This window comes from Xyrauchen texanus, chromosome 7, assembly GCF_025860055.1.
Source record: "Xyrauchen texanus isolate HMW12.3.18 chromosome 7, RBS_HiC_50CHRs, whole genome shotgun sequence".
NCBI lineage: Eukaryota > Metazoa > Chordata > Actinopteri > Cypriniformes > Catostomidae > Xyrauchen > Xyrauchen texanus.
In genome coordinates this window covers 7,303,177-7,316,802 of record NC_068282.1, presented here as the reverse complement: position 1 = coordinate 7,316,802, position 13,626 = coordinate 7,303,177, and the positions used below count along the sequence as shown (strand labels likewise).

At 40.7% G+C, this 13,626-nt stretch overlaps 1 protein-coding gene across 1 annotated transcript in view; it reads right to left on the bottom strand.

Annotated features, from left to right (window-relative positions):
* LOC127646743 (RNA-binding protein Raly-like) overlaps positions 1-13,626 on the bottom strand; it is a 132,826-nt gene that overhangs the window by 19,561 nt on the left and 99,639 nt on the right. The window contains exons 4-7 of the mRNA XM_052130599.1: positions 13,344-13,416; positions 11,687-11,734; positions 9,082-9,239; positions 8,202-8,315 (exon numbers count right to left, since the gene is read on the bottom strand). Coding sequence (XP_051986559.1) covers positions 8,202-8,315; positions 9,082-9,239; positions 11,687-11,734; positions 13,344-13,416 — 393 coding nt within the window. The remainder of the gene's footprint in view (positions 1-8,201; positions 8,316-9,081; positions 9,240-11,686; positions 11,735-13,343; positions 13,417-13,626) is intronic.

The following is a 13,626-nucleotide window of genomic DNA, read 5'->3' as shown; positions in this document are numbered from 1 at the left end:
ACTCATCAGTGAAGAGCACTTTTTGTCAGTCCTGTCTGGTCCAGCGAAGGTGGGTTTGTGCCCATAGGCGAAGTTGTTGCTGGTGATGTTTAGTAAGGACCTGCCTTACAACAGTCCTCAGTCTAGCCTCTCTCAGCATATTGACAGTCTGTGCACTGATGGAGGCATTGTGCATTCCTGGTGTAACCTGGGAATTTGTTGTTGCCATCCTGTTCCTGTCCCGCAGGTGTTATATTCGGACGTACTGATCCTGTGCAGGTGCTGTTACACGTGGTCTGCCACTGCGAGGACGATCAGCTGTCCTTCTTGTCTCCCTGTAGCGCTGTCTTAAGGCGCTTTTCCACTGTACGTTACGGTTTGACTCACCTCAACTCTACTCGCTAGTTTAGTTCCACCTCAACATGGGTGGGATTATAGGCTGATCGTCATAATTGTGCCGCCTCTACTGCCATGACATCATCTTAAACACGACACAAACTGACCAAAACAATAACACGACTGCTAGCTGTTAGCTACTAGCTCATCGTGCTGCATAAAGCAGTTGTTGCATGGTGATTTTACACAAGTGTAACAGTTAAATTGGCTTGGTTGTTTTAGATGCAAGCTTTCAGTGGCTGGTCAACTAAATAAAGTGAAGCTTTCAAGCAGAGTATAGAGTTAACGTAACAAAACATACATCCTCCATCGTGGATCAACACCAGTCCAGGACACTCTCCCTCCCATTGCTCGCTGGTTTAGATAGCGTCCATTTGGTCGAACCACTTCCACTTTTCCTTGATGGTTGTCAGGATATACACGAGGACAACAAGGTAAATAGGATTCAGAAAGCTTTAATATTTGAATGGCAAGTGAGCATCAGATGAAATTGACAGAAGCGGGGAATGACTTGCAGAGGAATGATCGTGGGATGATATGTTGTAGAGATCTGCTTGGATATAGCAAGGATGTACCAACCGGGAAACACAGGGAAGGATCACAGGAGAATAGGGGAGAATCCAGGAGGAAACGTGGGGTCTAGGGAAAGAAGCAGTAGGTAAGTCCTTTTGCTGGAATACTGTGGAGTCACACTGGAGCTGATGAATACACAAATCTGGGAATCACAGAGAGAGAGAGTTAGCAGGTCGGTTCCTAGTTCAAGGTTCGACGGAGACTGGATGAGAAGTGTGCCCTTTTGTAGTGCTCAGTGGTGCTGGATTAGATGACAGGTGCAGGTGGTTAATACTCAGGTGATTGTGATCTTTGTGCAGTGGGTGTGAATGAACCTGATTGATCCCTGACATTACCCCCTCCTCCAGGGTCCGCGCCAGCGGACCGAGGACCCCGACGTCGTGGTGGTCTGCCTCGAGGCCGTGGAGCCGGTCGCTGTGGATGCTGCTGGTGGAACTCAGTGAGAAGTGTTGGGTCAAGGATATCGTCTCGTGGAATCCAAGATCTTTCCTCTGGTCCATACCCTTCCCAGTCGACCAGGTATTCTAGGCGACCACCCCGACGTCGGGAGTCCAAGATGTCACGAACAGTGTAGATGGGATCTTCTTCAATGGGGGGCATGTCAGGATCAGGGTCTGTGGAAGGAGGGAGAACAGCAGGATAGTGAGGTTTTAACAGTGATACATGGAACACAGGGTGAATCCTGAAGTGAGGAGGGAGTTGAAGCTTGTATGTGACTGGGTTGACTTGGTGGAGAATCTTGAAAGGTCCGATGTCCGTGGGCTAAACTTTCAACATGGTTGGCGTAGACGAATGTCCCGTGTGGAAAGCCAGACAAGTTGACCAGGTTCATATGTAGGCGTCTCACCTCTTCGGGCGTCTGCGAACATCCTATGTCTGTTGACCGCCTGTTGGAGATGACAATGTGCCTCGTTCCAAACCCTTTCACTATCTCGGAACCAGTAATTAACTGAGAGAACCTCGGACGGTTCACCGGATCATGGGAACAAAGGTGGCTGGAAACCCAGGAAACATTGAAAAGGTGTTAGTCCAGTAGTGCTTTGATGTAAAGAATTCTAGGCGTATTCGGCCCATGCGAGGAACTGGCTCCATGTCTCGTGGTGGTTCTGACAAAAAGTGCGGAGGAAACGGTTTATTTCTTGCACTTTTCTTTCCGTTTGCCCATTCGCCTGAGGATGGTACCCAGATGTTAGACTGATTGTGACCCCAAGGAGAGAAAAGAAAGCTTTCCAGAACCGAGATATAAACTGGGGACCACGATTGGATACAATATCCTCAGGGATGCCAAAATGACGGAACACCTGGTTGAAAAGATTCTCTGCAGTTTCGAGGGCCGTGGGGAGTCCAGGTAATGGAATCAATTTACAAGCCTTAGAGAATCTATCCACGATGATAATGATGCACGTGTTACCTCCAGAAGATGGTAGATCGGTGATGAAATCTACCCCCAGATGTGACCAGGGTCGCTGAGGGACAGGGAGTGGTAAGAGTTTTCCGGATTGTAGATGGCATGGAACCTTGGATTTAGCACAGATTTGGCATCCTTGGATGAAGCGTTTTACATCTCCCCTCATCCTTTGCCACCAGTACCGTGGTTGAAGGAGATTAAACGTTTGCGTGGCTCCGGGATGTCCTGTACCCACAGAGGAATGCGCAGACTCAATAAGAGGTAGACGAAACTCATGTGGGACATAGGTAAGATTGGCTGGGCACTCAGGGGGAGGTGGATCTCGTCGTGTACCTCTTTGGATCTGGTCGTCAATATCCCAAAGGATCGGGCTGATGAACACCGATGTTGGTAAGATCGATTCAGGTTCTTCAATGAGATCTGGGGAGCATGAAGTCTGGAGAGAGCGTCGGCGCGGATGTTCTTGGATCCTGGGCGGTAGGTTATGTGGAAATGGAAACGGGTGAAGAAAAGGGCCCAACGGGCTTGTCTCGGGTTCAGCCTCTTGGCTTCTTTGAGGTACTGCAGATTTTTATGGTCCGTAAGGACTGTGAATGGATGTTGAGCACCCTCGAGCCAATGTCTCCACTCCTCCAAAGCCAGCTTGATGGCGAGAAGCTCACGGTTTCCCACATCATAGTTTTGTTCTGCTGAAGATAACTTCTTGGAGAAAAAAGCACAAGGGAGAGGTTTGACGGTATCCTCCTGCTGTTGAGATAGGATAGCACCGACTCCGGTCATGGAGGCATCGACTTCCACAATGAAGGCAAGGTTTGGATCAGGATGACGCAGAAGGGGTGCAGAGGTGAATTCCTGTTTCAAGATGTTGAATGCTGTGTCTGCCTCGGGAGTCCAGGTTAAAGACTTGGGTTTTCCCTTTAAGAGAGAGGTGAGTGAAGAGGTTATGGTACTGTAGTTATTGATGAAACGTCGATAAAAATTTGCGAAGCCCAGGAATCGTTGGAGTTCTTTTATGGATTGAGGTGTTGGCCATGAGGTGACTGCTGTGACTTTCCCGTCATCCATCTTCACTCCATGTTTGCTGACGACATAACCGAGGAACGGGACAGTCTCTTGGTGGAATGTACACTTTTCTGCCTTGAGAAAAAGGGAATGATCTCAGTAACGCTGGAGTACTTTAGAGACATGGTGTTGATGGACAGTTTCGTTGGGAGAAAAGATGAGTATGTCGATCAATGTAGACAATCACAAATTTGTTCAGGAAGTCACGGAGTATCTCATTCATGAAATCTTGAAACACGGAAGGGCGTTGACCAATCCATATGGCATAACGAGGTACTCATAGTGGCCAGGCGGGGTAATGAACGCAGTTTTCCATTCGTCCCCTTCACGGATTAGAATAAGGTTATACGCACTTCTGAGATCTAACTTGGTAAAGATGCGTACGCCTCTCAGTTGTTCAAGAGAGGTGGGAACCAGAGGAAGGGGATATTGGAACTTGATGGTTATCTTGTTCAGTGCTGTGATAGTCGATACAGGGCCTCAATTCTCCGTCCTTCTTAGCGACAAAGAAAAAACTGGAGGCTGCTGAAGAGGTAGATGGGCGAATGTATCCCTGTCTCAAGGCTTCCTGTATGTACTCCTCCATGGCTCGTTGTTCAGGGATGGAAAGAGAGTAAATATGACCTCGAGGTACCGATTCACCTGGCTCTAAGTCAATCGCACAGTCCCAAGGTCGATGTGGTGGAAGATGGGAGGCCTTTTCGGGACTGAAGACATCGGCGAACGTGGAGTAACAGAAAGGAATGTCTGTAGACTGTTTTTCCCGAGGGCTTTCAACGGATGTCACAGCGATGGGAATACTCACTGGAGAGGGGGAAACCGGCTTGGGAAGTTCAAGAAAACAGGAAGGGAAACATGTTGACCATTTCTCCCTTCCTCCAACAAACTACGGGATTGTGTTGTATGAGCCAGAGTCTGCCCAGAATTATTGCTGCCGTGGAGTTTTCAAGTATTAGAGGAGTGAATGATTCTTTGTGTAGACACCCTACTCGTAATGTGATGGGCTTGATTTGATATTTCACATACCCGGGATTCAGGGCTTTTCCAGTCACTGATTTTGCGGCGAACGGGGTTGGAGAGTGGGTCTTCGGGAGTTGAAGTTGCCTGCAGAGGTCGCTCGAGATGAAATTACCCGTGGACCCAGAGTCGATGAGGGCTGTAACTGAAATGCTAGCGTCAGCAGTAATCAATGACACTGTAGCAGATCATGGAGCAACACTAAGGGTCCTGGTGGATAACAAACTCACCCGGAGTCGTGGTGGTCGGACAGGACAGACGCTGATATAATGGGTGTTGTCTCCACAATACAGGCAGAGATGATTTGACATCCGTCGGGCTCTTTCAGAGACAGTTAAACGGGTATTGTCAATCTGCATGGGTTCTGTATCGTTTGCCACAGGACTTTTCAATGATTGAACAGAAACAGGATGTACTGGTTGTCGATTCTCAGGATAACAGTTCTGAGCACGTCGGGCCACTCAGATGGAGAGCTGGATGAATTTCTCTAAACCAACACTATCATCATATACTGCAAGTTGCAATTGAAGAACGGGATTTAAACCCCTGCCGGTAGGTAGTGATGAGCGCTTTCTCATTCCATCCGCTTGCCGCAGCCAAGGTTCTAAATTTCAAGGAATATTCAGTGATTGAACTTGTACCGTGTCGCAGATGATAGAGCTGTTCACAGGTGGATGAGTCACCTAAAGGACAGCCAAACACCTCTTTGAAATGGGATATGAAAGTTTGGAGGGTATCGGTGGCTGGACCGGCCTGATTCCAGATGGTTTCGGCCCATTGCAGTGAGTAATGAAATAACAAAGGAGATTTTTGAGCGTTCAGTAGGAAAATGATATGGCTGTACCTCTAGCGCTAGGGAACATTGAAGGAGAAACTCGTTGCAATCCTCCTCCTTGCCTGAGAAGGGCGCTGGTTTTACCATGGGGCTTGTCACACACCACGGAGATGAAGCAGCAGATGCTGAAGCGGGATTGGTTGTCGCTCCGCGCTCGTCAAACATAGGCAGAGGAATGTCGGCTGGATTTCTCTCTGGAGCGGGATTTTCTGAATCCATGGCGGTCTTGGTCGAACCTTCTGTCAGGATATACACGAGGACAACAAGGTAAATAGGATTCAGAAAGCTTTAATATTTGAATGGCAAGTGAGCATCAGATGAAATTGACAGACGCGGGGAATGATTTGCAGAGGAATGATCGTGGGATTATATGTTGTAGAGATCTGCTTGGATATAGCAAGGATGTGCCAACCGGGAAACACAGGGAAGGATCACAGGAGAATAGGGGAGAATCCAGGAGGAAACGTGGGGTCTAGGGAAAGAAGCAGTAGGTAAGTCCTTTTGCTGGAATACTGTGGAGTCACACTGGAGCTGATGAATACACAAATCTGGGAATCACAGAGAGAGAGAGTTAGCAGGTCGGTTCCTAGTTCAAGGTTCGACGGAGACTGGATGAGATGTGTGCTCTTTTGTAGTGCTCAGTGGACCGTCTGCACCTCGTTTATTGACCATGGTGTGGTTTTGAGCACAGAAATAGATTTTTTCATAATTTGAAAGTCGCGTGTACAAATGATACTTTTATCACTGTTGCTAACTGGCGGGTTGATTATGTGTGTTGGAAATCCAGTGACACTGGTAGTGAAGATTCTTCCTGACCAATCAGTGATCTGCAGGATTTTCACATCACATTTAGTATCGTCTCGGCTCGCTTGGAACCTCGACCGAGATGGTACTAATAAAAGTATCATGTACTATCCACAGTGGAAACCCCCAAAATAGCGAGCAGATTCGAGTTGAGTCGAGTTGTACCATGCAGTGGAAAAGCCCCATTAGGCATCTCACAGTACAGACATTGCGATTTATTGCCCTGGCCATATCTGCAGTCCTCAAGCCTCCATGCAGCATGCCTATGGCAGGTTCACGCAGATGAGCAGGGACCCTGGGCATCTTTTTTGGGGGTTTTTGAGAGTCCTAGCATCTGTAAGCTGTTAGTGTCTTAGTGACCGTTCCACAGGTGCATTTTCATTAATTGTTAATAGTTCATTGAACAAGGATGGAAAACATTCTTTAATCCCTTTACAATAAAGATATGTAAAGTTATTCAGATTTTTACAACATTATTATTACTGAAAAAGGGACGTTTCTTTTTTTGCTGAGTTTATATCACAGCACAAACAGGGCTAGTATAGTATAGTATAGTACAGTGCAGTGTTGTGTAGTATCTAGTATGTACAATATTTGTAAATATTATTCTATTAGGCTAGAATCTTTATCACTACACAATCAGGGCTAGCATAGTTAAGTATAGTTTAGTATCATAAATGCATGTATTTGTATATACTATTAGGCTAGAATATATATCACAACACAACCAGGGCTAGTATGGTAAAATATAATATGGTAAAGTACTGTATTTAGTATGTATTTGTATATACTATTAGGCTAGAATCTATATTACAACAAAACCAGGGCTGGTATAGTATAGTATTGTATCATATATAGAATGTATTTGTATATACTATTAGGCTAGAATGTGCATCACCACTCGACCAGGGCTAGTATAGCATAGTAAAGTATAGTATGGTACAGTGCAGCATAGTATATAGTATGTATTTGCATAATATATACTACTAGAAACTTTATCACCACACAACCAGGGATTGTATAGTATATAAATTAAATTATAGCATAGTATAATACAGTGCACTATAGAGTATATATTTGTTTATACTAATAGGCTATAATCTTTATTCCCACACATCCAGGGCTACTTTTGTATAATACAGAGCAGTATGTAAAGAAATGTGCAGTATAGTACAGTGCAGTATAGTGCATACATTAGTTTGTATTTGTATTATTAGCTATTAGCTAGAATCTTTATCACCACACAACCAGTGCTAGTATCATTTAGTATAGTACAGTGCAATATATATAGAATAGTGCAGTATAGTATAGTTTAGTAAACAGCAGTATATTATGGTACAGTGCAGTGAAGTATAGTATAGTAGAGTGCAGTATAGTATTTTATAGTAAACAGCAGTGCCATATAGTGGGTTAAGCAATGCTGAATTGCAATGATAACCCTGAATTACAGTGGCAAAGGTTAGGGTTAGGTTAGGTTAAAAAATGACCGTTGGTTAACAATTTCAAGAGTGAAAAATCAATTTGAATCAATCAATGTTTTAGTATGGACTTTTTCTTTTCTTTTACAGTAGTTCCATTTAAATTTTTTACAGGAATGACAATGAGACATACAGTCTTGTCAATTGGTTGTACTGTTGTTTAAAGCCTTTTGGATCGTTCCGCTGACCTGTTTAGTAACCATGGTAATTTCAGTAAGGATCTAATTTAAAATGTTTAACTTGTCTGATCTTAATTTATGAATTCAGTGTAATGTAACATGCCCCCTGGTCCCTAAATATGGCTTAAGCCTCACTTTCAAATGTACATGTTGGATTTTTTCACCTGTTTTATTGTCTGGCCGGTGAAAATGGTCTGATCACAGTCTGATAGCTTAGAAGTAATAACAGTAACAGCACACCTCTCCACAACAAGCTGCATTATTTAAGGTATGATTTATGTCCATAGCACAAAGTTTAATACTTAGAATCTGTGGTTTGTTCAAATCCCTATATGAACAATAGAAATAGCATTGCTTGCCTTAACAAACACTACTAATTAAAAATGTCTGTTGGTGAAATAATGAAATTGAAATTGTCTGTGATTCTTAAAGGTGTACATTTGTGTGTATGGGTCTATAAACCATTGCACCTGTGACACAGTATTTGTCCTCTGTGATCTGGTCAAGACGCCCCAGCAGTGCATCAATGTTGGACTTGATCTGAGTCAGCTCTGATTTGATAGCTTGCAGTTCTGTAGATTTCACTGCTCACACATATGCATACGGTCAACAGAATAAATCATTGTTCTTTATTAGCCATAAATCTAAGAACAGAAACGAAAGCAATGCACTGGTATTTGGTAATGGAGCACTGCCTAAAACAAAAGGTTTCACTGCTGCTATAACATGGACATTTTAAATCTTAAACCTGGAATGTTCATCAGTAAAATGAACCAAACTGCAGTTCAAACAGTCGATAAATCATCTCAGTTCATTGGCTCTATGTAAATAAGTCTTTTGCATTTCACGCAATAAAATCGTACTGAATTTCTGCAATCTGATCAAAAGAACACACCAAAATCTTAAATGTCTTAAAAGAAAATGGAACAAGTCGTAATTTGTATGGATATTTTAAGGTTTTAGGGTTTGTTGACATTAAATCGCCATGCAACGAGGTTGTAAATTGTACATGACTTCACACAGAAAAGGTTAGTAAGTGATTTTATCACATTAAAATCATGTTAACAGACATATTGTTGTCTTGTGGTTATACTTTTGAAACAATTCTAATTTGAATGTTTACGGATTGGCCCCATTCACTTCCCTTGTAAAAGCATTACTTTTTAATCGATTTTTTAAAGAAAAGGAGGGACAAGTCCAAATGAATTTTTGTGGTAATCAATATTATGCCACAAATGCTGTCGATTGATTTTAACTTGTAATGAACCCGGAATTTTCCTTTAAACATCTTAAAATTGTTTGATGTTTCAGGTAACAGCAAGATATCAAAATAACAAAAGAGGAACTTACTCTTGTTCTTGACCGAGCTGATTGGTAGGATAGCAGATCTGGTCAGAAGTTTGACAGGTAATGACTTTACCCTGTGTACAACTGGCACTGCCACACGGGGGCGCTTCACTGGAACTACTCTGGGCACTGGTGATACTCTTCCTCTGTATTCAAACAGTCTGAAGATAGTCCGAGAGTTAAGTAGAAAATAACAGTTTTGACTGCCATATGCAATAACACATCTCATAACATATCAATAAACATATGGGTTGTTCTCAGGAAACTAAAAAATTCTGGAAAATGTTATTACTTTACAATTTTATTTTAAAAGGTTACAGCACAATTTTCAATAAAATGTGTTTTCAATAATCAGATAAATGGTAGAAAAATATGGGCTTTTTCAATGACATGAGGTGCCATGTTGAACTTCCAGTGACCAGTATGAGGGAGTATGTGAGCGATGACACCAAATTTAACACACCTGCTCCCCATTTACACCTGAGACCTTGTAACATTAATGAGTCACATGACACCGGGGAGGGAAAATGGCTAATTGGGCCAAATTTGGACATTTTCACTTAGGGGTGTACTCACTTTTGTTGCCAGCGGTTTAGACATTAATGGCTGTGTGTTCAATTATTTTGAGGGGACAGCAAATTTACACTGTTATACAAGCTGTACACTCACTACTTTACATTGTAGCAAAGTGTCATTTCTTCAGTGTTGTCACATGAAAAGATATAATCTTTACAAAAATGTGAGGGGTGTACTCACTTTTGTGAGACACTGTATATTCAGAGTTGGTAAAAACATAAACATATGAGATAGCCATGTTTTATATATCGTTGGAAAGGTCTCGATTAATAAAATGCAATGAGCAAAATTTTTTCACTCAGAGGTCAAACTGCAGTGAGTATTAGTGTATGAAATTCCCACTGACACATATAAATGTAATAAACAAGAGTCCCCCTTGTGCTACCAAAACAGCGCCAACTCGCATCTCAGAATAGCATTCTGAGATTCTATTCCTCTCACCACAATTGTACAGAGCAGTTATTTGAGTTAAAGTAGGCTTTGCCTAGCCATGATGATTCACAAAAGGGCGCTCAACACACATTTTGTGTATGTGTGTGTGTGTGTGTGTGTGTGTGTGTGTGTGTGTGCACCACATGTCTAAGGACTTTGTGTGTGCAAACATCATCAAAAGGATTGGGATGCTCCTGAACACTTACTATTTCTGTATTTTGTAGTCTAATCAATTTATTTCCAATGGCCGATCACCGGAAACACCACAGGTGAAACAAAGTGAAATAAAACCAATTAAATTTTATGAAAATTATCTAAAAACATTTAGTATGTTCAAATGCCCTGTGTGAACAAAGTCCTGGAATTTTATTCCAACTGGATGAAATAAACTACAGTTTTCAGGAAAAAAGTTAATCTGTCAGTTTTGAACGGAACTCAATATAAGGGTTAAAGGAGGGAAAGTTACAGCATAATGAATACGAACATTTAAAATCTATTTATGATGTGTAGAGAACATGCAAATTGGCTGATATTCCAATACAAAATATGACTAAGTTAAAGTCAGATGTATATAAAATAATGTGACTTAAGTTCAATATCTTGTTAATTATATTTGTAGTAAGTCAAGACACAAATGGCACCATTTTCACAGTACCATGCTTCCTTTTCATCTAATTAACACAATAGTCAAGTTTGATCATGCTGTACCTGCATACAACAAACATCAACCAATTCTTAATATAGCTACATAAAGTAAGATGTTGACTCTGGAATGACATATTCTCAAAAAAACTTACAGCTAATTAAGAGACCTGTCAAAACGATGCCAAAAACAAATAGTTGGGACTATTGGTAAACCGAGAATTTAAACATCTGCAGTATGAGTTGCGAGACATGGAGGGATAAAGTGGGTGATGTGCCATGAATGAACTGTGAGAAAAAGATACTTTAGTCTTCAAAGCGAGTCTGCTGCCCAGAAAGGAACTTGGAAGCAGGTTTTGCTAAAATTTATTGGATAACTTAGCCATAAAACTTCGACCGGAGTCAGCGTCGTCCTAAGACGGCTTTAAGTCAAGCAGCGAAGATCACAGGAGAGACATCAATAAACATGTCAACTCATCATATGGACGCAATATTCCTTACATCTGTGAACAAGTACGTCCAGCTGAGTCTCACAGCAAGGTTTCCACAGCCACCGCAAAGGAACGGTGGCCAACCGCATGCTCGCTGTGCCAAAATTTGCTTAACAGATATATTTTTCTCCCTACTTTTTTTCCTTCTGCAGCTTACAGCTGTGTGCGAGTGTTTTACAAAAGATCCTTTAAATTCTGCCAGATTGTGAGAAAATGTATTATGACAGGAAGAGCTGTGTTGGGGAGAGAAGACATTTCTTTATTATTAGTCACTTCTGGCTGGGTTACTTTACAATACAAACCCTGACTGTTGACTCATAATTTCAGGTGAGTATATTGCATAGTATTTCACCTGACTTGGGGTTTATATTTGCACGACTGGTTGCAGTTGTTGGAGGTAACCTAAATTTCATGAGCAACACTGTAGGAGGAATTACATTTGAAGATGTGCAAAAGCATGAACTCACCTGTCATAGAAGTCATCTCTGTAGAAATCATAGTCAAATTCATAACCACTGCAGGGAATAAAGACAAAAAAAGTTTTAAAATAATTCCAAACATACACAAGGATAAACAGGACTTGAAAAAGTGAAAACTACATATACCTGGGCAAGTTGTCACACTTTAAACTCAATTGGATGTTTCTCAGGGTACACTGTAAACCCTAAAGTTGTCATTTACTGGAAATATCAAGTGGTCGTAATTAAGTATTATTTGAAATGTCAGATTTTGGGCTTATAATTTAAATATTTAAATTGAATCCATAGACTTAAACTTTTTAGTGTAAACAACTCGGCCATGGGGAACACCCATAATGCTTTGCACTTGCTTTATTTAATTATGTTTCCTGGGTCAAAATGAGGTTATGGGAGCATTTAAATAGTTGTAATTAAGTATATATAGCTTTTAGCTCTTTCGTATAATTATTTATGTTGTTTTGTTGCAAATAGTTGTTTTATGTGATGTCACCATCAGGGTGATCAGTGTCCCATTTGGTCAAGTTGGACCTTGTTGACTGTCTCTTTGTGTACTTGTAGTTAAAGTGCATTTCTTTAGAGAATTACATTTATTACATGACTGACCTAGAATCAGTTATATTCTTTATTGTTTGATCTAAAATTAAATCAATTCAATTAAATAATTAACATTAGTAGAAACAACAATATTTAAATAGCAAATCTAAATCGTCAACTTGCATCTAGTGAACTAAACCTAAATAATAATTTTCATTCTATATTTACCAAGTAAACTGAACTTAATTACATATGTTTTGGAGATGCCAAAAGGGAATGAGTTTACTCAATCAAATGAGTTTGAATGACGTTTTAGTGTTTTCAGTGTAGGTTTATATTCTGAAAGTCTATTTCTGTTTAGGGGTGGGGGGAGCACAAATAATGAAAACATTTATATAGTGGGGCATGTTGTCACAATACATGGGGCAAGTTGTCATTTATTGGAAGCTGTTTATTGGTATATATTTGAGAAGAATACTTTTGTCAGAAATATGAAATACTTAAATACTTTTTATAGAGTAAAAAGCCATCTTCCACAATACATCTGTGCTTAAAAATGTATTAGATTATTTATTGTCTATTTAATGGCTAGACAGCAATATTTAAACAGTAAAACAATAAATTGAAACACAAAGCAATTCATGAATCTGCAAAAATTGACATGTCAACATACAAAAATTTTTTTTGATCAAAAGAAATTGTAATTAATGAATTCTACAAAAATTACAACATATAAAACACATATCCGGTATCCCCACGACAATTTATCCCAACCTAACATTAAGGAAAAACCTGGTCCTAAGAACAAAGTTTAAGCTTTCAGTAAAAATCTACCTTCCTCATATAATTGACCCTATTGTATCCCAGCAACAAATATAATGATATTGGAATTCAAAATATGTTTGAATGAGTTGTGTGCACATTACAGTAACAGAGAGAGAGAGAGAGAGAGAGAGAGAGAGAGAGAGAGAGAGAGAGCCCTTGTCTTAACTTCCCCATGTGAAAAATAGCCCCAATTTCCCCTATAATATCTAAATGTGTGATTTCATCTAGGTCTACATAACTAGATGTTAAAAATACAGTCTATAATGAAGGCTTCTTCTGCAATCACCTGTATAATGCTGCTGCGGTTCTCTTGAGTCCTTTAGGCCTGTTGGGTTTGGGTTCACCTGCCATGTTAATATCTGTGAATATGAGCAGAAAACATACATTCAGGCTCAAACTTCAATTGAACTAATACTCATTTTACGAAATGTAGATTATGAAAGTGCATAAAGTTGTAATTACATTGTATGAGCATACATACCAATTAAATAATGACAGATGGCAATAGCTTTTCCCAATGACGTTTGCAGCAATTCAATAACTGTAAGTTATTGGGGCACTAAGGTCTG